General features: G+C 39.1%; 2 protein-coding genes across 5 annotated transcripts in view; one reads left to right on the top strand and one right to left on the bottom strand.

Annotated features, from left to right (window-relative positions):
• cenpp (centromere protein P) overlaps positions 1–26,260 on the bottom strand; it is a 119,240-nt gene that overhangs the window by 5,975 nt on the left and 87,005 nt on the right. The gene's annotated exons all lie outside the window — the stretch shown is intronic.
• Positions 1,622–21,125, top strand: ecm2 (extracellular matrix protein 2, female organ and adipocyte specific). 2 transcript variants are annotated; one of them, XM_034138676.1, is made up of 12 exons: positions 1,622–2,187; positions 5,764–5,889; positions 6,507–6,668; positions 9,393–9,584; positions 11,239–11,982; positions 14,042–14,157; positions 14,524–14,659; positions 15,262–15,419; positions 16,371–16,510; positions 16,607–16,719; positions 17,781–17,994; positions 19,244–21,125. In XM_034138676.1, the coding sequence occupies exons 2-12, from the start codon at positions 5,766–5,768 to the stop codon at positions 19,410–19,412; spliced, it is 2,268 nt and encodes a 755-aa protein (XP_033994567.1). In that variant the 5' UTR covers positions 1,622–2,187; positions 5,764–5,765; the 3' UTR covers positions 19,413–21,125. The 2 variants fall into 2 exon arrangements, with proteins under 2 accessions (XP_033994567.1, XP_033994566.1); XM_034138675.1 differs by having other exon boundaries at positions 11,200–11,982.

The following is a 26,260-nucleotide window of genomic DNA, read 5'->3' as shown; positions in this document are numbered from 1 at the left end:
CTCCGGACAGGCTACGCAAAATGCGTATATGAAGTGTCATGAACGCAATAAATCATACCCTCGTGGGGACGCGCTCATGTGATTGGCTTAGAATGAAGGAGACATCTGATTGGCTATAGATAGACAAAATTACAAGTACGAAACGGGTGACCGTCGGGGGAGTCTCAAAAAACCCACACACGAATGCACCGCGATCCATGCACAGAAAGCGGGTTGTGTTTGCAGGTTCAGGAGATTTAAACGGAAAACAAATATGTGAGGATCAAAAATACATATGTAAAACTTTTTTCTGTATTTGGATTTTATTTACATGTATATGAAACGGAACACATTTGTGTGTGCATTGAAAAACACAAGTGTGGATCCGGAAATACAAGTGTGAATCCTTTTGTGGATCATGAAATACAAGTGTGAATCCTTCTGTGTGCATGTGTGTATTATGAGACTGTTCTGAGTCCATAGATTACAGCTCTTTTCAAACATTTTCAAAGTTGTCTCAGTTGGCCTGCAGGGGGCGCAACAACACCTGTATAGTAACCTGAACACTGGGCCTCATTTGACAGGCGAGAGGAAACAGGACTACATACTTTGAGTGTGAGGTCGACTTTGCAGCTGAAATGTTGATAAATCGAAGTTGTCTCAGTTCCAGTGAAAACTTCTTAAAGTTTTGATGGAACCGAGATATCAAATATATAGACTTTAGAAACATCCTGGTGTTTCTTTAGTGACATCTTATAATGAACTCTTTTCTTTAACAGCCGCTCCCCTCTCTCGAACACACACACATTAACAAGGCTGTTGGGTTTGGTTAGGGGTGTGTCCAGGTGTCTCTACCCAGAGGTATGTGTACCCGTGTGTGCATTGTCCATCATATTTGTGTCTTTATTTAAAACCTTTAATCTGTCCTTAACGCACAACCCCCTTACCTCTTTTTCAGCACAATATGTATGATTTTCTCATTTTGGCGAATGAGCAAAAAGCATATCAAGCTGCTGGGACAGCAAGTCTCTCGCGGCAGCTCTCCAGCTGCAGACAAGCCGAGACAGAATCACCTCACCTCACATCTGCCGCTTTGACTGACTTGCAGGGTCTTGCTCTCCTAAAGTGTTTTTCTGACTTATCGTACAGGTTGGATGAATGTTGGTGTTAAAGCTGGTGTAAAGTGAACTAAATGATGAAGTGTCTGGATACAAATCACAGGAATGTCCTATGTGGCAGTAAAGTAGAGAACTTCCTGTCGTCTCTACCTGTCTCACTCATCTCACTCATTCTGGTTGCAGCTTCTCCAATGTGAGGGTTAACTGCTTTTCTTTTTGGAAAGTTCCTTCAGTTCCATCTGAACAGACGTTTGCAATAGAACATTGTGGTTAAACAATTACTGAACTATTTGTTCTTGTTATTTCTTTTTGTGACAGCCATTGTTATGTCGCAGTGATGTTATGGTTTAGTAAAGTAAACTACCAGCTGTGAGTCTGGATAATAACATGGTTAGTTTCCTCTTTAACTATTTCATGCAAAGTCTTTCTCATCATATTCCCTCATTTTTAAATAACATTTTTTACAATCCTTTAGTTGTTTTTTGTGTGTCTTTAGGACTTTTCCTCGATGTGTGTTGTGTGGTTTTATTTATACACTGCTGCCGAACAGAGAAAAGTCTTTCACATGAAGTCTTTCTCTCGGCATTGAAGTGGCTTCTTTTATTCACTCCACAGAAGAGAACCAGCATTCGTGTTTAATAAACCTGTCTATCTCATTTTCTCTGATCAACTTGATAATATTGAACTTCTTTCAGCCTGTTTTACTGTCCTTCTTCACTATCCTGCGGCATGTTGGCAGTGTCTTCCCTTAGACAGTGAGACAGGTCTGTCTCACTCTCTTTTTATTTATTTATTACTCTCTCCCACTCCCTCTCTCTTTTTTGTCCCAGCTGCAGAACAAATCCTGGCTTTCCCTCACAGCTCTGTTAGCCTGTTCTGCTCAACACAACTGCCCTACGATCTGAGAGACACAGAGAAATAAAACAGACACACACACACTTTGAGTTTCATCACACAGCACACACACACACACACACACACACACACACACACACACACACACAACTCTCCTGGAGCTCCTGCAGAACCGGAGGAGAAAAAAGGGAGGAAGAATTTGGCCTCAAATCCTGCCGCCGCCTGCAAACTGCTGGTAAAGTAGAGCTAATGTCCGTCTGTCTGTCGCTTTAGCTCCTCCCCTCTCTGTCTGTCTGTCTGCCTGTCTGTCTGCCATGCAGCGGTTTGTAAACAGTTGTTACAGTTCCTGTAGATGATCTTCTTAAAATAAGCTAACTTGAAGGATAACGTAAGAGCGTCTGTGCTCTTCCTGGTTTTGATACAGCACTCTCTGACTTTCCTTTCAGCTCACTGATGATGTTCTGTGTTCAAAAATAACTCTTTGGGAAGTTTTTAAACTAAACATGGTAGCCCACTTCTGCTCAGGTTTTTTAATTTATTTTTGTAAACCTTGCTTTCAATTTAAAGAATTTAAATAGGAAGATACACAAAAACATAATCACTTACGAGATTGTTGAATGTGATTCACAACAGCAGAGTTATGCACGAGCCAACAACCGAGTTAGAACATGGTCTGTAGCTGTTTCTACGAGACACGATGAGACACAAACCCAGGGCCTTAAGCCTAATGTTAAAGAGGACATATGATACATGTCAGGTTCATATCAGTATGTAGTGTCTCTCCTGTGACATGTCTCCATGCTTTAATGTTCAAAAAGCTCTTTATTTTCTCACACTGCACCTCTTTTCACCCTCTGTCTGAAACCAGAGCCCAGTCTGCTCTGATTGGTTAGCTGGCCGGCTCTGTTGGGATTAGCTAACTGCTTAGAGATGTCCCACCCCTTAGACAATCATGTACAATGTTTTGGAGCGTTAGCTTACGTAGTGATGTCATTATGTTACGGAAGTAAACAAAGGAGTCCAATGGAGGCGTGTCAGGCAGGGGGGAGAGTGTGGGAGAGAAACTCCCTCTGGAGGGAACACAGGAATTGTAGCCTTTGAAGACCATTTACATGCACACAGATCTATACAGGAAAGAAAAACCCCATAAGCATAATGTTAGCAGAACTCCCTCAGAAGCACAGAACACAAACTTCATGAAGCTGAACTTATAAGCTCTTTTCCACTCAATAAGTGTATCCATTGTATCTGGCCCTTCTTTTGTTTTTGGACTCTGCTCAGGAGGTGAAACTAAATGCAGGTTGCAGGTATTTAAGAAATTGGCGACACGGTTGTTGATCATGAATTTTTCTGCAGATTTGACTCCACATCACAGCAAGAAAGAAAACAGTTGTACTACTCCTGTATTCATACTGTAGAGAGCAGAATGAACAATACTTTAAACAACATGAAGCGTTCGTCCAACAAATACCACTTGTTTATCAAACAGCGGAGGATTTCTAAGAGAAACAACGCAGTTGTTTATCAGAGCACGATTTAAACAAAGAAAAGAAAAGTAAATCAATATGCTGCAACCACGACCATCTATGTAGTAGTTTGATGCTCTGGATCTCTGAAGATACTAAATGGCTCAGTATTCTGTAGTAAGAACTCATTATACAGAAAAAGAGGGCCGATTAATTTATAGATACAAAAACCAAACAGCTGAAGTGATTTAGTGAAGATAATTGTTAGTAGACACGTGTTTGCTGTGCACCAGCCCACAGTGAAGGTGAGGCTGTGGACGGTTAGGCATCATTAGTAATATCTTCACATTTGTGTGGAATCAAACTTTATCTTTAGTGTAAAGGAAATGTAATTTATTGGAAAACGTTTGGGAGGTTTTGTGACTGAAAAAACAAAGTGTAAGGCGGTCATAAAACCTTCTTAAATGTGTCTTTTTCCCATCTTCATTTCCTGAAACTCTGCTCAGATATTGTGTTTAAATGTGAGAGGTTGACAGACTTTTGTCTTTTAAAGGTCTTCTATTGTATGGTAGACATAAAGGAAGTCCATTGTCTTTGAAAGTAACTTTAAGAGTTTCAGAAAAGCCCAGTTATTAAGTGAAATACTTAATAATCAAGGGGATCAATCAGAACACAACTTAGGCTTAAACTTCACACAAACAGCTTCAGGTTGTTTTGATCCTCTGCTGTTTCTGCTGGACGTCTCTCCGTCTGAGCCTGCTCATCCAGAAACTGAACGGCTGAATATTTTCCATTTCTCCCCCCCTCCCTCCTGCTTTCTCTATGTAGATCTCTCTCTCTCTCTTCTTACTCTCTTTGTGACCCAGTCTGCACTGAACTCTGGTTTCTTATTGGCCTATTAGAGTTGAGGTAGGAGGGTCTCAAAGCGTCCATGCTCAGATCTCCAGTCTGTGGAGCTGCAGACCTAAGTTTTGCTTTACTCTAAAGGAAAATGTGAATGATTAAAAGAGAGCATGAGAGTATGCTAGTCTAGTGGATAAGAAAGACCCACTTATTATAATGGTTCATTTGTGTGCTGCAGACTTGGAAATACATATTTTGAACTATAATATATATATATTCTTTTTAGAATCACAAAGGTTCATGTTCTGTTATTTAAGTCATTCATATTAGGCCCCATTTAAACTTTTCATCTTATCAAACACTCTTGTCTCCCTACTAACAATGTAGAACCTTATTTACCCTCATCACCACAAGTGTTTACATTTTTAAAACATAATGCCCCCCAAAAATTCAGCAATAATATTTGAGACATTTTCTTAGTGTAAAACATTAGATTTGTACTGCTTGTGCTCATTAAACTGCCTCTTTAGAGAATGAATGAGAACAAAGGGAAGAAGTGACTCTTCTTTCTGGTAGAAAGGTTGCGCAGACACAGAGAAAGTGCCACAAAAGGTTAGCAAACAACTGTCTATGGTTTTTAACTGATGTAGTGATTGTGTCCATCTGATGAATATAGGTCCAAATATTCATGCTATTTTTTATCTCTGGTTTGGTCTTCACCAACTGTTTGGGCTCCATCCAAACAAATCAAAAGCTCCTACGGTTTAACAGCACTAACAACTCCCATCATGCATTGGGGCACAGCTACCACACATTTATTATTGTTATTCAGGCTTATACACAGAACTAGTTAAATCTGCTGCAACTATCAGGTGTGTGAAGGTGTGTGTTTGAATCAGATAACTGCTTTAATAATGACAGGACTGCTGTGTATAGACTAGTCATTACACACACACTCACACACACACACACACGTACAAAGGGAACCGGCCATTAGGACCCCAGCAGAGGGCTATATGAGGGCAAGCATCCGCACTGACAGGTCTTTTCGTCCAAGAAGCTGCTGCAGGTAAAAACCTCTGTCTCGCGTTTGTCTTTTTTCTGCGAGTGGAAAAACAACATTGACTGTTTTCAACCTTAGCCATTGAGCGAATCAAATGTTTTTTTTTTGTACCTTTGTCTGGTTACCTTTTGTCTTTTGTAAATCTTAACCTGCAAAGGAATTATTGAAGTCAGCGGCTGGGTATAAATCCCATTTCTTTTTTGAAACAGGTATGGAAAACTGTATGGCTGCTTCTGTTAAGACTACAACTTAATATTTAAGAATTTTGCCTTTTTTAATACACAAAAAAGGGCTTTGTAGCTTTGTCAAAGTAAGGCTTTGACACGTTAGGTATGAACACAAGAATATAAAATGTCCTTCTTTATCCAGACATAGTGAAGAAAAAAGCGAGTTAAGGTTCTTGTGAGGAAACCTGAATGTGGTCTGTGCTGCTCTGCAGGGATGAGGTGGTGGCTGGTGGCGGCCTTCTTGTGGCTGCTTGTGATCCTTACCCTCTCAGAAGGACAAGCCACGAAAAAACCTCGTAATGTGGACCGCCGGGCAAAGAAGAAGAGGGACGGACACGGTAAGACTCTGCCTCATAAAGAAAAGCAATGATATCGGTTGCAAGATCAAAAGATTGGTAACAGTTATGTGCGTCCAGTCCAGTGCTACCCTAGGTAACTTAGGTTAAAGACTGGAAGGAGGAGAATATGCAAACCTAAAATAACCTTCCAAAAACGTTGAAACTGTCTTATTAAATGTTGCATCTTGTCCTTTTATCAATGGCAGAAGTAGAACTGTAAAAAGGAGGGATTGCGGTTAAACTAGCAGTAAACATTAGACCAACAGCTGTACTTTGTGACTGTATGCATGCAGCATCTTAAAAGTCCAGCTCAATGTGGGGTCACAAGGTTTGAGCTCATCTTGTTTCTCTTCCATCACAAGTCAAATGTCAGTCTTGTTTTCTGATGTAAAATGCCTCTAATGACACAAGAACAAACAGCTGTTCAAGTTATAACACATGGAGTCCCACAGGGAAGCATCTTGGGCCCCCTACAGTAATACAAATAAAGCCGGTATTTGAAAGATCAATAGCTTGCTCATTGACAACAAGTTGTCTATTGATATGTCTTAAACATCATTTTTTTTCCATTTTTTTTTTATATCTGCTTTCTAAATTGACATGACCATGTGTTGCAGGTCCTGGGCGGGCCAGATCGGGCCCCTCTAAACCACAGAAGATCAGACTGCTTCCTGGTCCTACTGTCCCAGAGGAGCCTGGAGTACAACAAGGAAACACAGTATTCCTGGACTCCTACAAGAACCTACAGGAACAGCACTCCAGCTACAACGTTATCCCAGGTCAGTTAGTAACACCACCTTAACCGTTAGTAACACCACCTTAACCGAACAAACTACTACAATGCACTAATTACACCTTTATGGTAAATATTATTTATGATTAATAGTAATTGTACTTCTGCAAATATACATACTAATGGTTTAAAAGATCTAGGATGATATGGGTAACACACCTATCAAATAGATATGAAACATTAATTTATTATTTTCATGATACATTTTATTTTAGTTTACACTTAAATCAGCGAAAACATTTTCCCTGACCAAGGTCAAATGGCTCAACTCTTTTGTTGTGTCATTAAAAGTCTGAAAACCCAAGTATTCATTCATCAATCATATGTAAAAACTAAGAAAGAAAATAATAACATGCAAGTTTCAACCTTACGAAGATTTTCAGTAGACTAGCAGGTTTCAATTTGAAACAGCTATGTCACTGTTTATTTGTCTCAGTGTTTAAGATTAGGTGTAAACCATCATGGAAACAGGTATCTTTAGTAGATAACAAAAGTGTTTTAGTCAATAAAAAGGGATGAAAGACTGTGCAGTGAGTCTTCATCCTGTTCTCATAATGAAGCTGCCGGTATTACAGCTCAGTAATTAAATGACAAATCATCACATTCCAACATGAACAGAAGGGAACACCATGTGTGGGAAAAGAGCTTGACAGAAAATAAGTCTCACACAGAGATGAGGAAAGAGTCTTTAAAGAAGAACCTCAAAGCCACGTAGAAGCCCCTCAGTTTAAAACAATGAAGTCAGCATTATGTAATTAGAAGGGACGCTGGTGTGGTATGTTGCTGTTGTTTGTGATCTGACTACATCTGAGGTGTCTCAGTAACAAGCGGACACAACTCAATGAGATGGAACAACAACAAAATAGATCAGACTGCAGGGAATAACAGACGAGTTAATTAAACATTTAAAGATGAGTTATTGATCTTGGGAACAGAAGCTTAGTGAAATAAGCAGATCTCAAGATTAACCTCCAAGATTGTATAGTGGAGGTGATCATAACCCAAGTAACAGAGGAAAACATTTGAACATTGTCAAGTTACTAGGTACATTTATATCTGTTCTTGAAAAGCAAATCAATCCAATTACGTTATTTATACTTTTCCGATATTCTGAAGAGGACTGTACGAATGAACCCTGGTGGTACATTGTGCCAATGCATCTTTTTTGCACCAGCCTTTCCTGATTTGTTCCCCAGTTTAGTTTAAAAAGAGTGTTTCTCAACAAAAATTGTAACATTTACTTTTATGTTACATATTCTAATGCACGGACAAGAAATAACATGTTGGGACTTTGGGGCTCCTTAGTTTCACAAGTGTCTTGTTTTGTCCCACCAATACTCTTAAATCCAAATATATTCAATTTGCAATGATATAAAACAGAGGAACGCAGAAGATCATCCAACTAGAGAATCAGAAAAACATAAAGTTATTTATATTTTTGTTTAAACTGTATTTCGGCAATCTGTGAATCAACTATTTGTTTCACTCCTAGTAAAAACCTAAAAACATGCACTGGACACCAGAGCATGATCGAGCTCAGGGTCTGATGGTTGCTATATTATTTACTCAAAACCCTGCAATTTACTAGGATGATAAAGATATTCAATGACAGCAAGACAATATTTGACAGGTAAAAGAAAAGCTCTAAAGTATGAGTACTCCAGCAGAGATGACAGGGTGACAGTCGCACTGCTCTCAGTAGAAAGGACAGAGATATGAGAGACAGTATTTAGGAGAAATAACCTGAGCCTCTTAACTACCTGTGTTTCTATGGACGTAACAAAGAGCATACCATTAGAAAGGATAGATGACAGACAGGACAGACACAAAGAGCCTCTTCCTGCTGTATCATAGTGGTTTACAGTCTCTTCTACTGACTCACTGCCTCAGCCTGTCCCAGGTCTGCTGCTGAAAGGTGGAGTTAAATCAGAGGGAGGAGTGGAAATGCTACAAATCACTGCTTTGTCTGGTTCTGATGGTAAAGTACAGGCTTTACATTTGACTAGACGTATAGCAATTACTGCAGGGTCGGTTAGGATAAAGATGTGACCACCAAGATTTAGATCGGCCTTGTTCTAGACCACTGAATCACGCATTTACATTTTGTTCATTGATATAATGATGTCTGCTGATGGGCTCATTAACAGCTATTCCCTCATTGACAAAGAATAAGAATGTCATCCTTCTTCAAAACGGCCACAAGAAACACAATTGGCATTAGATGTTTGAAGCTTTGCATGTTTTTGCAAATCATATTTACTTTTTATAAACACAAAAAAAGATTCTATTCGTTTACCTTCCAACCCGATCAGACAATCTATCAAAATCAGATCATTCTTGTTTAGAAGACATTTGAAGTGTTGTTCTGTTCGTGTGTACTGTCAAACATGTTTTCAATAAATGGTGCTGTGTGTAAAGTGTTACATCAAAAAGTTGAGTCAGGACGCACAATTGTGTGGGAATATAAAGTGGACGTTTTTTTTTGTGCGCTGGACTCCACTGCACCATTAGTGATGTTATTTGTTTTGCATTTTGTGCTTATAGACTGAAAGAGAAGATTTATCTTGCAAACTGAAAACTGTCATAATTGAACAATAATCAGATTACATTTGCTTCTTTGATATTTCACCCACTGTATGAACTGCTGATAAAGATTGTAACTAAAATAGTAACTACTGAACTGACCGAGATGATGTGTGTGTTGTTACAGGTAAGCAGGGCCACAGGTGTGTGTTTCAGGGTCTGACCATGTTCGACCAGGCCGCCTGGTCTCCAAAGCCCTGTGTCACATGTCTGTGTACCGGAGGCCGGGTGCTTTGTGACGAGATCACCTGTCCCATAGTGCACTGCCACTTCCCCTTCACCCCCGCCGGGGAGTGCTGCCCCGTCTGCATGGAGTCAGGTAGAAACATAACATGTGGCAACGCCATGGTGCACCATCAAGAGGCAACAGAGATGAGAAATGTTATAATAATAATAATAACAATAACACAAGGGATTTTTATAGCGCTTTTCCTAATGCTTAAAGACGCTTAATGTTATCAGAACTTTACATCTTAGAAACTCAAGTTTTACTGAAAAATGTTTGTACAACATAATCATAAGCAGTTATACCCTCAGATTTCAACCATTTTTTAAATTTGTCTACCAATTGTTTACCAGTTTTCATCTCTGAGGCCTCAGCATGCTGCTTCCTGTTTCCATCATGGCTTTAAAAATGTGTTTTTCACATTTTGAGTTAGTCCAACACACATGTCTGTATTGTATGAAGATATCACATTTTGTAAACATACTCATTGCTCACAGTCATACATTGCATAGTCATTGTGTGCATGTATGAAGGTGAAGCAAGAGAAAACCTCTCAAAGTCATTTTCTCGACAGTATGACTTATCACTGTGTGTAGATGTAGGTAGAATACAGCATTAACATGATGTCAATAGCAATATAGACATGTACCTATCTGTATAAGTACATTTTATATAATTGATGTTTGCTGTGTTTGGGGTTACCTATCAAGGACAACAACACTAAAAGCTGTTTCAAAATAGCTGATTCATTCACACTGAGGTATTCTCGGGCAAAGTGCCAGACATCTTACATTCATCCCACTCAATCAGCTTATCTTAGTCAGAATTATTTTGGCCTATATACAGTAGGGTTGTTTAAATAAAAAATGAAAAATCCCTACCACATTCAGTCAAGATACAGAAACCGATACCTGGGCTTTGAGTATCTGCAGTCACTATGGTTTAATTATCAAGCTGTATGCCTCACTGTGTGGAAGTGATTGGGATCATTGTTGTTACGTGAAAGACGACACCAGGTCCTTTAAACATTGCTTTCCTATCTTTGTACAACAAAATGTAAAACCCTCAAAAATGTAAATTATAGTATACCTCATCCACCTATCCGAATCAGTATCAACCCATTAAATGTTATTTAGCTGACGTTGTATTTAGATCGACTTACAGTAAGTGCAATCACCCATGAGGATATAAATTCAGAACAGCAAGAATCCTACAAGTACATTAGCTTCGAATAAGCCAGACCTTCTTAAGTCCTACACAGATTTATTTTTGTTTTTTGGGACCACTATCAGTATTGGTTTGGTACACCCTACACTACCACTACGTTACTTGCTTGTTATAAAAACATATTTCATAGATTTAATTTATATTCTGCACCAGTTCACACCAACACTGACCAACACAAAAAGACCAACTTTACCTCACTGTGGTCATACCAGAATAGTGTAATAGTTCAGACTGGTCTACAGCAGCCGTCTGCTCTGTAGCGACAACAAGCTGGTCTGTCTGTCTGTGTTATGACACTAACACACAGCCGTCTGTCTGTCCACCTCCTGTCTGTCTGTCCTCTCCATCATGTAGCATTCTCTTTTAGTTTTCTTTATTTTTTCCTCCCCTTTTCTTTTCCTCTACTTTCACCTTTTTATTTCCTCCGCGCCACTTCCTGTCCTATGATTGGCTGCCCCGCACCTCCCTACACCCACCGAAGACTATGTGCTCAGCCTTGACCTATCTGGTGACTCCCCAGTTCCCAACGACCCAGAGGACCCTGTGACCCCGCTGACCCAGGAGGAGATTCAGAAAATCATCTGGCGGGAAGAAAAGGAGCACCGAGAGGAAGAGCAGCGCCTGAAGAAGAAGGATGAGGCGAGGAAGATGAGGAGAAAGCAGAGGAAGGGGCAGGCGGAGAAGCAAAGGAAGATAGTGGAGGAGAAGAGGAGGGAAGAGGAGGAGGCGCTGAGGCTGCAGGTGGAGAGAGAAGAGGCGGAGTGGAGGAGGCTGTTGGAGGAGGAGGATAGGAGGAGGCAGGAGAAGAGGAGACAGGATGAGGAGGACAGGAAGCAGAAGGAGGCAGCAGAGAGAGAAGCTAGGGAGGCAGAAAGGAAGCTAGAGGAGGAAAGGAGGTGGCAGGAGGAGAGGCTGAGGGAGGAACTACTGGCTTTCGTTCGGGGGGAGGAAGAGGAGCTGCATGAGGAGGTAGAGGAGGAGGTGTGGCTGAGAGGAGATGTGTTTGTGATGCCCGATAAAGAAGCTGAAGAAGAACCAGACCTCCTCCCTGCTCCGATCCCAAGACCTCCTGCTGCGACAGAGGATGAGCTGGAGGAGGCTGAGGAGGCAGAAGAGGAAGGGGAGGAGAAGGAGGTGTTGGTGAACAGAGCAGACCTCCCCCCAGGCTGCGACATCTCTGACGTCACGCTGACATGTGACAACGCCAAACTCACCTACTTCCCCCCTCTGTCTATCCCTGAGCTCAAGTCTCTCAGTCTGGAGGGTAAGTCTGCACCACGACAAGACGAGGAATGTAGAGCCAGATAGCTTCATGGAGAAAGATCTAAAACTCGTTCACAGACACACTGGTAATGGGGGTCAGAATTTAATTTGAAAACTTAAAATGTGTAACAGGATTTAAAAATAACAAAACTGTTGATCAGGTTTAGCCTAATCAGTGCATAAAGGCTAATGTTGGCATGGTTTATTTTCTTAACTATCATCAAATCCTATAAATGACCAAAACCTACATTATGTTGGTTCAATCGTCAACACTTGTTAACCTCCTGCCTAACCCCCTGACACAAATGTGTACTTTGTGATATTGGGCTACATAGATCAAATCTGATTGAATGATGCATTACTCTGTCTGTGGCAATGTCCCAATGTCATTAGGTCCTACTACTTTTTTTTTTAAAGACTGCCTTGGCACTGTATACATGTTTTTTGCATTTGTATTTGAATGACTGCAGCTTAGATGGCAGCCCTGTGGCCTGTACGACGAAGCCAGTTCAACTAACCCTGGATATGTTTGAGTTATCTGGCTTAACTAACCCTAACAAACAAGATCTCGCTAAGCGGTCCTACGACGCTGGTTATCAACTCGGTAACTCTACCCCAGGTTTCTCTGTCCGGCTGAGAGCGCGCTCACGTGAAAGGAGCGGGGTTATCAACATTTGACCAATCACAAACATGGACAAGCGTACTGACAGCGCAGCGTCATACTTCCTGATTGAATAGTAAACTATCATGTTAGACAAATATGAAGAAGTTTAACTTTAAACATCCATGACTTAAACACTTAATCCAGGATAAAAGCAAGGTGAATACAGAACAGCTGGTAAAAAAAATTAAAAGTGTTTGAATTCGTACATTTTGATGATATCACTGCCCCATCTAAGACACGAGTGGATCTGACTTTAATTACATTTGACTCGAGTGTTTCATCAACTTAATGTGTTGTTTTAAATAATACTTCTGCCTACAGTAGCTATGTGACATTAAGTGTTGCACATACAGGTAGCCTATGGCTCGAGAAGCTGACTCAGATAAGGAAATATATGATACATTATGATGTGATATGATGTGATTGATGATTTGATATGAATGATAATGAGACACATCGACGCCTGCACTCACAGTGTCGCGGACTGTAGGCCGACGTAATGTTACTTTGCTCCGGTTACATATGTTAACTTGTGGCAGATATTTAAGTAAGCTTTCTTAATGCTAATGTTATAAAAGTCATGTTGCTCTGAAGATGGGAGGGGATATTCTATTAATGTTCATGTTCACACAGTCAGTGATTTTTGCCGGACCTCTTTCCTGCAACGGCAGTTTAAACTGTATTTCCAATATGACTTGATAGCTTTAAACTCCGCACACTGAGCTCTGATTGGTCAGCAGGCAGTGCTTTCACTGAGTTGATCTCTTATCCTGGAACCAAACCTGCTCCGGAGCAGGTTTGCCATTCAGCATAAGTTACCATGGAGATCTGCCCCGGTAAGAAGTGAACCAGCGTCGTAGGACCGGAAACCCAGAGTTAACCCTGAAGTTACTTCGCTAAGCGGAAATCCTGCTTCGTAGTACAGGCCAAGGGTCTGCACATGGGGTTTGTCGTTAAATTACAAAAAGAAAACAATTATTTCAAAAGACTTTATATTATACATCTAAAATAATGGAAGATTAAGATGTCTGATTATTTAATCAGAAAACACCATTCAACCAAAAATACATAGTCCACTAACAGAGGTGTATCTTTTACCTCTGTTAGTGGTAAGTTAAATGTTAAATGAAACTTGACTGAGATTAGTTTCACTGTGAGCCTATAACACAGCGTATGAGAAAATGAGCGAGGAGAGACACAATAATCAGTAAATATTTGTAAGACTTACAACTTAGTCTGGAATCAGAATTAAATAGTATCGGAACCCAATGTTATATATTGCATTTAGGAACAATATCAATACCTCACGCATCAATTTGAGAAATACAAAGACAACCTGCTTATTTCCCTGCTCTCAGTAGGCAGTGACTCTCGTTAACACTCTTCTGACCTGCAGGCAACAACATCCCCAGCATCCCAGCAGAAGCCTTCAACGGCATCCCCAACCTGGAATGGATCAACCTGAAGACAAACAAACTCACCTCTGACAGCATTGATCCCAAAGCCTTTAAAGTAAGACGCTAAACCATTGCAGCCCTTCAGAATAAAACCACACTTGTTTTCATTCCAACCATCTACCTAAGTTTCAAATGCAGCTTTTTTAATCAGAGAAAAGTATAATTTAAAGTAATGATCAACAATCAACCAGAAACCAAATAAATATGGTAACATTTCTGCTATGAAAGCGCGACAATATTCACAAAGACCTTTAGGCTTCACATAAATAAACAAGAAAAGTAACTTAAACACAAAACAGTTGATGCATTTAAACACTTCGGAGCTTGAAAATGATTTTCATGAAAAATGTAAATAAGGCAAACAAAAGCTTATTTTTAAATGTGCATCAACAGTATGTGTGTGTGTGTGTGTGTGTTTCAGGGTCTAAAGATGCTAAGGCGTCTGTACTTGGACGGTAACCTCCTAGAAGCCGTGCCCGCTAACCTCCCCCCCACCCTGCAGGAGCTGAAGATCAGTGAGAACAAACTGAGAGGAATCCAAGAAAACAGCTTGGAGGGTAAGTGCCACTGTATCCCATAAGCTTCAAATGTCACTACCCATCAAGCAGCTATCTAATGCCTGTTAAAATGAACTTTGATCTAATGCCTGTTAAAATGAACTTTGATCTAATGCCTGTTAAAATGAACTTTGATCTAATGCCTGTTAAAATGAACTTTGATCTAATGCCTGTTAAAATGAACTTTTAAGCTGAAAATGTTGCACTTGTGTGTGGGGGACCTTTTGAATGCAAAACCTTTGAGACGGCTCTGTGACGTAACATGCAGGAGACCCTTGATGGATTGAGCCCTCCCGAGTGCCATGCTTTCAACATAATTCAGAAATGGTTGGTTAATCTTGGCTAGACTTTGCATCTGCTTTCTGCAGTGTAACACAGCTCCCACCAATGATCATTTTAGGGGGTCTTAATTGTTTAGCCCTTTGACATTTTGATAAGCTGTAATGGCAAAGTAATGCAAGAAATGTTTGTTATATTAAATGAAATAACTATTTGCTTTTCTGTTGTGCAAAGTAACTGTGTGACTATTATCGTCTGACAGATGTTTCCTTACTGCACTGATTCCAAGACACATTTCCAGTATCATTTATTTCCATCTGCAGATCTGAGCAGCCTGGTGATTCTGGAGTTGGAGGGAAATCTGCTGAGTGAGGGGAATGTAAATCCTCTTGCCTTCGCTCCTCTCACCCAGCTCTCCTACCTCCGGCTGGGCAGAAATCACTTCCGCACCGTACCACAAGGCCTCCCCAAATCACTGCTGGTATGAAGTAATATCTGTTGACATAACGTCTGTATCTCTGCACTTACATATTCATTCCCAACACTGGAATTCCAAAAGGGGCAGCATATTTAAAAGCTTTTTTGCCTAGTTCTGTTCCAACCTTGAGGACCAACAGCAGTTGAATATTGTGTGAGTGCAATAACCATTTATTATGGTTCAATATTTTCCGAAAAACGTTATTTAAAAAAATATTCACAAAGGACACTCAAAGTAGAGCTCAATAAATGTATAAATAAACCCACCAGCAGCATATGGTTTTAAGTCTATCTGGTCCCATTTCCTGAGGCCTCCTTAAAAGCTGCTGCAGTCAGTTCATCCTTTGGGAGTTGAGATTTGCTGATGCATCAGTATTTTCTTTTTGGCTCTAAAGTGTAGGACTCCTTTACTGAGTAAACTCAGCTTCTACCTGTGGGAAACCAGTCCACCCAACGTGTAATTATGGGCTCTGGTTAACCACAACCTGCAAAATACCAGCCACATGCTGCTGATGTAAATCCACCCTAAAACTAGCCTCATGTGGAGTTTCTACAAAATCCCAAAACCTAGTACTTTGGAGGTGTTAGTCCTAGAGATCATGGGTTTCCTGTAGTTATCACACTAATAGCTCTTTATAGTAAAGTGTGATTTTGATAACGATTTAAGAATGATGTAGAATTACTAAGCAGCAGTCATCCAGAGTGTCTGGTATTCATTTCTTAGCTTGGTAGATTATGTATTTATAACCCAACAAACCACAGACCAAACCGAAAGCACAATTAACATAATAGTTTAAAGACTAAGTGGTAACTCATTAAAAACTAGAAAACCTTTAACATTTTGGGATCCTAACTTGACTCAGAAACTAAATTCCATGAATTTGAAAGCAAATTTCCACTAATCTATCAATTTTACTTTCCAACCTTGATGTGAAACCTTTTTACCGTCTTTCAGGAGCTTTACTTGGAGAACAACCTGATCGAGGAAATCTCAGAGACAGTTTTCAATCAGACTCAAAATCTGAACGTGGTTTCTCTGAGACACAACAGGCTGGATGAGACCAAGATTGCCCCGCTGGCCTGGTTCAGCCACAGGTCGGACAAAAAGAGACCCATTATTGTAAATTGCTAATGTTTGTCCATCATTTGCTGACACACCATTTCTCCCTTCATATTTATCTTTCTCTGCAGAAATCTGGAGTCCATTGACCTTTCTCATAATGACTTCTACCTGGTTCCATCATACCTGCCCAGATGTCTGGTCCACTTAGTGCTGTTGGGAAATAAGATCGAGAGGATACCTGGTAAGTGGACAGTGTTGATAAAACACCTGGCTGACAAACCTGACACACAGCAGATATGAGAGGTTTAACTGTCGGACTGAGGACTAGGGTTGCAAAGGGGCGGAACATTTCCCGTAAATTTCCATGGGGAATTTTGGAAATATTCCATATTGGAAACTTTCCATGGGAATAATGGGAATTTATGGGAATTGATGGGAACTAATTGGGAATTGAGGGTAATGTAATCGAATTGTATCATATCCAAGTATAAATATAAACATTTTGTTTTGTCATAAGAAAACATCCATGCAAAATGGATGAAAAACATGACATTTCAACAGATTATTTGTAAGTAGAACAGAACAAGTTTTAATTATTTTATTGAACAATAATTTGTTTCATTGAAGAACAAAAACATGAATATTGAGTTAAATATTACTTGTAGAAATCATCTGTACATGTGATGGAGGAATGCACAGTGCCTGTAGGGGGTGTGGTCTCAATAGCCATGCAGTAAGCAGTGTGCTATGTGCATGTGATTGAGGAATGGCATGGATATTCAAGTGTACTCGAATGGCATCTGTTTGTTTTAGTCAGATAGATTATGCTAAAATATACTTTCCCCAACTATATTTAAGTTCCCTATGAAGAGCCAACCTTCAATTTAGAAAATTCCCAGTTTATTCCCAGTTTATTCCCATAAATTCCTGTTTATTCCCATAAATTCCCGTTTATTTCTCATGTCGCCAATAGATTTAAGGAAAACAATTGAAACAAAGGCAAATGGCCTGACATTACCCGGCCAATACATCAAGTGATAGTATCTCGAAACGATTTTCTACTGCAGGAACTCACTGAAACATTACCCTTCATTAAATCTGAATTTTTCCAGGTAGTGCTTTCCTTTCCACTGCACTCTGCCATTGTTACTGGATGAGCTGAAGAAGGACAGACTACACTGTTTAAAAAAATAAGATCAATATTCATGGAGCTGAGCAAACAGCTACCATACATGAATATATAAAATCAACAGCGATCCTCTGATAATGATGATACACTATCTCCTCCCAACACCTCCACAGGTTACGTGTTCGCCCACATGGACCCGGGTTTAGAGTACCTCTACCTCTCGTACAACAGACTAGACGGGGAAGCGATCGAGCCAGAGTCATTCTTCGGCTCGTACCACTCCATGGTGGAACTGTGTCTGGATCACAACCAGCTGATGTCTGTCCCGTCTGGCATCAACGAAATGACCAACTTACATTTCCTCAGTCTCAACAACAACAACATCAGGTATGAAGCCATCGTCCACCAATATCCATCGATTAGGGTTAAAGATTTGTATCTTTAAAAGGATAACTTCCTTGGAAGATATTGCCCTTTTTACCAGGATTTGTGTGATTTCTCTCTTTCTTTTTTTTTTATGGAAGAAACAACCGAATTTCACTAACTTATTTTCCCATCAGATCCCATTAGAGGTTGTAATTATTAAGTGTGAGAGGTGTGTGATAGGCTGATTTGTGCTTTGCTGTAACAATCTGATTTGTGATTTTGGGTAATGACTTGACAAAGTTAACATAATGTCTTCCTAAATGTCAGCTATTTACTATACATCAGGACTGGTAGAAATGATGGATACAACTATAGAAATGACTATTAGAAGAAGAAGAAGACAGAAAACCAAAACCGGGTGAGTGAAGATAGAGTAAGGAAAAAAAATGTCAATATAGTCCTAAAAGATCAACAACACAGAGTCCTACAACAGGCCTGAGCGTGACCAGACGACTGACTCACTTCTCTCAGCCTGCCAGACAATATTAAAGCTAAGACGTTCACTGAACGGAGAGTCGTCTTGACGACAAGAAACAAAACAAGTTGAAGTTTCCACCTGAGGGTCACCCTGAATAACCTCATTATACTCACACATTGGTCCACGCAAGATACACACAGCTAGTCCAGGCTGTCCATGGCTTTATATACAAGTAACCATTTCAACACTACACAATTCAGCAAATGTACTGCCAAGATGGTACTTCAGGTGTGAAAGTATATTAGGCCTCCAAGCAAATATTGCTAATTATTTTTAACATGTTGTACAATAAAAAACCCACATCAATAACTTAAAGTAGAAAACTTTTTTAGTAAGTTCAAATCTTGGCTGCAGCATTCTAAATAAATTATTTTTTCTATAGATGTTTTAGATAACTTGGTAAAAGAAGGCAATTTATAATAAAACATCAGCATCATACAAACTTAAATGTGGTCTCCTTTTTGGCTATACTCTGAAGATGAAAAACGTATATATATTACCTTTATAGATTTGGAACTGTCGGTCCGACAAAACAGGTCTAAGATAGTAGTGATGGTCATTTTTCTAAATGTTTTCTCATATTTAAAAAATATTTGATTGGCGATTATTCTAAAAAAGAATTTATCATCATATGAATCGCTAATTGCTACATTAGTTGCAGCTTCAGCCCTAGACGTACCAAAAAGTGCATTTAACTAACTGTTCTAACTGCATCCTGACACTGTCTTCCAGGAGTATCCCTGACGAAGGCATCTGCGACCCAAACCACAGCGGAGACTCCACTATGGTGGCCCTGAGACTGGAATACAACTTCATCGACCCCCAGAGGATGTCGCCGACAGCCTTCTCCTGTGTACGCTCCTCTTCCAGTGTGGTCTTAAAACCCCAGAAAACCAAATGACCACACAAAGGCAAAAAGACAATTGTGTAAAACCCCAGAAACACTGGGGAAAAGATTTTGTTTTTTATTTGTCCCATAAGAAGTCAAACCTAAAATAAGATACATTTCCCCTCCCTAGCTTCCTCTGATGCTGTGTTATTGAAATGACACCCAAAATCATAAGAAATCACATGATGTACAGGTAGAAAATGGAAACATATACAGTATAATTCAACTCGGTTACTGCTGATGTAGTTTTCATGTCCTGTCCTGTCATATCCTTGGACTGAATCCTTACAAGCTGCAAACAAACCCAACTGATTTGACCTCTCCTTTGGCCCTAATCCACTAATATGTTTTATGGTAAGTTGTTTTTCACATGGCTCACCTAAACCTGCTATCGAAATGCCAGAACACCTTCAAACTTTCTAAATCTAACACATCTGTCTGCTTTACTAAAATGTCAAACTCTCTAAAATGGAAAGACCTTCTGCACCATACACCGTAAAATGAAAATGCTAATAAAGAGAAATGGAAAGAATTCAATGGAAGGAGACCACAAGCCAAACACATTATTTTTTAACGACCTCACCACCTTCATGTTCCATTTCTCAGCTCTATTTCTTCCAATGCCTTCTTTCATAAAAACTCTGACATGGAAAGGAGGAGTGGGATCACATGTGTGCCACATACTTTGAGCTCTTTGTGTAAAAGATGAAGAGCAGCCATAAAGGATTAATTTAAAGTAAGTGCTGATGGGGAGATAATCCTGCAGACGGATAAAAAAAGACAGAAGATGTTCAGTCACTCTTTATGTGCACTTAAGTGGATAGAGGCAGAAGGACAGTAACTTCCTCTTCCTCTTGATTAATACTACATCATCAGACACATCACACATGTACTATCAGAATCTGTTGTGCTTTAATTATATTCACCGCATTTTTTATTAACCATGTGATATAAGAGACATTCGATGGTGCACACTACATCTTGTATTTCACCGTGTCTCATCATTGAAAAGGAGACTATTAAATGCAGTTGTGGTGTTTATCAAGCACCCAGGAAGTGTGTTTGACATTGAAGCAAATGTTCCTAGTGGCCAAACGGTTGAACTACAACTTCAGTGTCAGTCCGTGATGTCATTGGGCCCAAAAATACTTTTTCCCATCGACTAACAATGGGAAGGAGACGACTGTAAAAAATTAAAAATAATATATATTTAAAAAAACCTAAATCAACTACCCAGTACAAACACTTTTTGAGCCCTTATTTAAATGATTACAGTCTAAAATATGTAAAATGCGCTAAAAGGCGAATCCAGACTTATTTCTCTCTCCATTCATTTGACTGGGCTCAGATCAGTGGTGCCAGTGCGGATTGGAGGCGGGGTTTAAAGAAGAAACAAGTGCCATGCTCTATCTCTCAAATGCTGTATGGGGTTCTCTTTACACATCCATGGTGTTTATGCCATCTCAGCAGGTTTTCTATTCACTTTAATGGAGATAAGTCTAGCTATATGGTCTGAGGAAACAACCTTCTAATGCATGTGTTTAAGATGTAGGAGGATCTAGTGGCTCCAGAAGTTTTACTGTAAATTACAATTCTAAAGTTTTCTTTGAATGACGTCCTCAGTGTTCTATGTGTATGCTTCAACCTTCAACCTGTGTAACTGCAGTATACTGTATTCATTACTCAGCACTGATCATGAATAAAAAAGGCTTCTGCTGGTTTAAAGAGATGTCATTGTGTATAAAAGAATATATAATAGCACAACTATGACAGAAAGAGCAGCTGGTAGCGATGTTCTTTTAATGTGCAATATCTTATAAATAACGAGAATATAAAGCAACACATATTTTTCGTAGCCTTGAGGATCTGCAAGGGTCGCTGTGATAGCAATATCAAATACTGACTCTTTGAGGCTGGATCATATTTCTAAAAAACCCTAATAATGACCCGTCAGCTAATATGACAAATTGTAGTGGCAACAGATTACTATGACAAATATGTGCAGTATATCTGTATAAAATGTAAAATAGGTAAAACTAAGAAATGTTATAAAAACTGTTGTAAAAAACTATAACAAAATTTAAACACTGACAAAAAATATAAAAATATAAAATATATAGGACAAATTACTGTGAAAAAATAGGAAGAGTATATCTGTATATAATAAAAACATTTAGCGAATATAGAAATGTTTTAAAACATTGTTTTAAAAAAACTATAATAAAACCAAAACAATTATAGAAATAATATAGATATACAAAAGAGGAATTATAATACGTAAATGACAAATGAACTGTGAACAAAATAAATACAGTACAACTGAATTAAAAGTGGAAAAGTACTGTGCAAAATAGTCATAGACTATACAGCCTCTTGATCTGAAAGCAGACTTTTTAGATGAAAACAATCTGAGCAGTGATTCAGAGGTCTGGAACGAGGCTGAGCCTCATGTTTCCATCTGGAAGTCTGTAGAGGTTTTCTTTTCAGAATGAGAAGCATGTTGACACTGAATGCAAATACTCAACCTGCCTGAAGTCACAACAAGATTATATTCCATTGAATATCCTGAGCCCATTTACAGTCTGACTCTGCACATCCAGTACCTTGAGGATAGTATTCATTTATTTTCTTGTTACCAAATTTACACCTCAGTCCTTTGGGAGGAGATGGAGCCATGCTGACTATTGAGAATGATTCATGATAAAATGTGGTTATCTGGACATCATTTTCCCTCTGCCCTCCTGCAATAAGTATTCAATGGAAGCTGCAATTATCAGAACTGAAAGCCAACTTTATCATAATATTTTCCTCTGGAAGCCTGAGGTTGAGGATCAGTTACTTCAGTAGCAGACAGATCTGAAGGACGATTGGAACAGAAAAGTTAAACTGTTAAACTGTGTTAAACCTCAGCTCCTTCTTTGTTAATGTATATCTAGACAATAATACTTTATAAACTAAAAGAAGAAAAGCAATAAAACAAAAACTATCAGTAATGTCTGGTCACTTTCTAGATATTGGCAGCAGACATCTCATCCTTCTTCAGCTGGAAAATGTTCTTGCAATGAGCCAGAGCTCAAAGATCAAACGTTTTCCTGGTCGAAAAGAGAAAGTTCTTCTTGTTTGCCAATGTGAACAGCTGCTGCATCCATCAGCATCACATATCAAACACATGAAGAATCCATCTAATGCTCATTAGTCACATAACCTCTCCAATGCTTCTCAGGGTGAAGGCTTAAGGCTCAAGGTAATAACGAGGTTATGTACTCAGCAGACATTTCATCAGGTCAAAATAATTAAAAAAAGGTTTGGACCCTCATTCACCTCTATAGCAGGATGAATTCCTTAAAGGATGAATTTGGTTTATTGTAACGTGGGACTTATTTAGACTTGTTTGTTTACTTCTGTTACATAGTGACATGTAACAGTGTGACATCACTATTTTACACTTGCATTTCCTTTGGCTAGTGCTCCAAGGCATTGTAAGTGATAGGCTAAGCGACGGCACCTCTTTAAGCGGTTGACCAATCACAACAGAGCCGGCCAGCTAACCAATCAGAGCAGACTGGGCTCTGGTTTCAGACAGAGGGTGAAAAGAGGTGCTGCAGCACAGGCAGTATGAGAACAATAAAAAGCTTTTTGAACATTAAAGCATGGAGACATGTCACAGGAGAGACAAGAAATACAAATGTGAATCTAATATTTAGCATAATTGAGCCCATTTAAAGAAGTTAAAGCCTCCAAGCAGAAAGATATGAAATATTTAAAATGCCTTCAGTAAAATAAATCAAGTTAAAGTGTTTTATCCATTCCAATACTTTCACTCGTTTATTTGATAATTTAGATAATCCTACCTTTGCCGCCCTTTTAAAGTTAGTCAAATACAACTGAAAATAATACTCTTTAATGGACACGGTCATCATCTATAAATGCAAATATCCACTGACAATGGGCTACGACTACTACTCATTTTAAGAGGTAGCATGCCACACACTTTGGAAACCATTGATCTCAACTAATTATGTCAAACAAAGTGGGGGCTACATACAATGAATTGTTAAAAATGTCTCATCTAAAAATCTAACTATTTTTAAACTGTTGCATAGCAAATCATTAAATACAGTGTGTGAAAGTATTTGTTGTTAACACTTAAACCTATATGTAGGTTTATTGTCCATGGGCTGAATAAAGGCCCTGGTGGCCCAAAACATACTGTACCTAAAATCTAAAAAACATATAGGTCTGTAAGTTTAAAATCGTATTTTAATACGTTTACTGAATAAGCACATCATGTGCTTCTGGAATCTAAGCTTGTGCACAATATTTTTTATCACGATCATGATCTTTACGTGGACTCATGTTGAGTTAACGTCATGGTAAAGTCGACCTGAAGGCTGTGTAACACTCTCAGCAGTAGGTAACACGCCCTGAGTTATGACCGTGTCACTGCTCTAACAAAATGTTTCCTGGCAAAAAGAGGCTACAAAAAAGCACTAACGCACACCAGTGCTGAGGCAACTCCTTGGCACGGTTGCTCTGCAAGTTGCTCTGTGACTAACAGCATTTAAAGGGTTCAGATGGAGGAACATCTTTTTCTCAACATAAGAAGCTCCATGACAGATGTCTGAAGGGTTGGAAAGTATGATATCCTGACCGCCTCCCATCAAGAGCGCAGACCATCTCCCATCAGGAAATAATCTCTAAATTGTAATATGCCGTTTGAATACTGTGACTCCAACAATTACGCCATATATTATTTCAGTACCACAAACCAGTTTCCGTCTTTAGACTATTGAAGCTACAGTTTGAGGTTTCCATTCACAAGATTCTTGAGAACAGAGAATGAGAGCACAACAAAAATCATGAGCAAAAACAAAAGTTCAACCATTCAAAGTTTACTTTTGTACCTTTTTGTTTGGACAGACTATAAAGATGTCCAGGCAAATCAAATCACAGGAAATACTTATGGGCTATTGGTCCTTGAAGTGTAGAACAAAGCCTGTGTCCTGTCACGCTGCATAGAAAGCAGAAAACTGTACGGTGGCTTACATCATGCTACAATTATATTCCTGCAACATTTGGGAAAATGGTTCCTTTTATCTTGAAATCTGGCTCATAGCAGGCTATTGTTTAAGCACGACTACAACTAAAGCTCTGAAAATGAGGGATTGACCCTGAGGTTTTAACAGGGAATAAAAGTAAACTTTGTAATATCAGATAACAGTACTTTGCAGTGGACTTTTGAAACGTGACGTAGACGGACTGTCCATTACTGGTGCCTTCAATTATTCATTATTGATGCTTTTCATTTGAATCAGAAATGTATATATTTTAAGCTTTTTAACAGATACCAGTAAAGACTAATTTAGAGTTAAGTCAATCAATACTTCCCTAATAATCAAATAATAATAATTTTCTAGTTGCAACAAAGCCTGGACTCAAATCTCAGAATCAAACCAAAAACCTTTGATTACAAAATACATTTATACTGAAGACAAATGGCAATCTCTATGAGGTTAATTAAGAGTGACAGCAAAATAGTTTGTTGTGTTGTATGATTTATTCAGTCTTCTAAAACTAGAAAACTAGAACACTAAAGAAAAAAAAATCTAAAGATACTTTTGCTTAAGATCCTCTATGTTTATGAATTTTTCTTCAAAGAGTATGTTAAACACGAGATGATCATTTAACCAGATCTCTCCGATGGATTGGAAAATATGGTTTCTCCAAGAAGATGCACTGAAACCAGAACACAATCCATTTGGGTTTGTCTGACTGCCAGACCAGGGCATATTTAGATCAGCTCAGCAGAAAATAGCAGCACCAAATGGAAAAAGGAATAGTATACGGATAAACCCCTGAGGAAACAAGCTCCTGTTAGCTTTTCCATTCCTGGGAGGTCTTTTTTGCCTCAAATGTAAAGATTTAGGCTCTCATGTTGTGCCTTGTTAAGACTCATCATGCAGAACATATGATGTGGACTGCATGTTGCAAGCATCATCTCAGTTTGTCTTCTGCTATTCCTTTCCAGTTAAGAAAGATATGTATACAAAGACAAAAAAAGCCACTCACTGTTAGGGTAACTTGAAGAACCTTATGTCGGAAGACTTATTAGCTTTATGTATTGGTTAAAGTAAAGTCACAGCTTTATGGAGACGTGAGGAGAGCATTACAGATTGATTAGCAGTGCGTGGTGATATTAGTTGGTGTTGATGTGAATGCTTTGCTTGAACTACAAAAGGTTGAATCTGACTTAATTGTCTCTATTGGCTCCCTTACAGGGAAAAACAGTTGTTTATTCATCTCCAATCTTGCCTTACTTCAGTGGATCATAACATATGGGGTACTGAATCACTCTGGAAATAGTTTCAATGACAAACAGACAAACCTTTCTATGGATATCAGTTTCTGAGCCACAACAAAGGCCAAAATGTGGTCTGCAACAGGCTAGGGTGGTTGTTTTTGTGGATTGCAGATTATGCTCTGAAATGTCTATATTTGTTTCCTCACTTTGATTGGATCATTGTTTTTACAGAGTGTTGCAGTTTCTTTGTATGTTGACATTTTAGAATATATTTTCGCAGTAATTTTTTTGGATAAATAAAAAAAAAGGGTTAATTATTCCATCCTCTTAACCGTAAATATATTCTGCTACCTGATGACAAGCATCACTACATCTCAAACATTCCCCTCCTGCTAGTTGCTTCACAATGCTAATTTAGATGAATTAAATATGAATTCCCACTCTCCCTGTTTGCCCCAGTGCCAACAGGCCTTAGTGTAGGAACCGTTCATGTTGAGGTAAAATATTTTATGTGGCACCAAGCTGTGAGGGTGGCGACAGACCTACCAGTTTGTCCTAT

Source organism: Trematomus bernacchii, unplaced genomic scaffold (genome assembly GCF_902827165.1).
Source record: "Trematomus bernacchii unplaced genomic scaffold, fTreBer1.1, whole genome shotgun sequence".
Lineage (NCBI taxonomy): Eukaryota > Metazoa > Chordata > Actinopteri > Perciformes > Nototheniidae > Trematomus > Trematomus bernacchii.
Note: the sequence above shows the minus strand (reverse complement) of the source record. Positions and strands in the feature narration are given on the sequence as shown.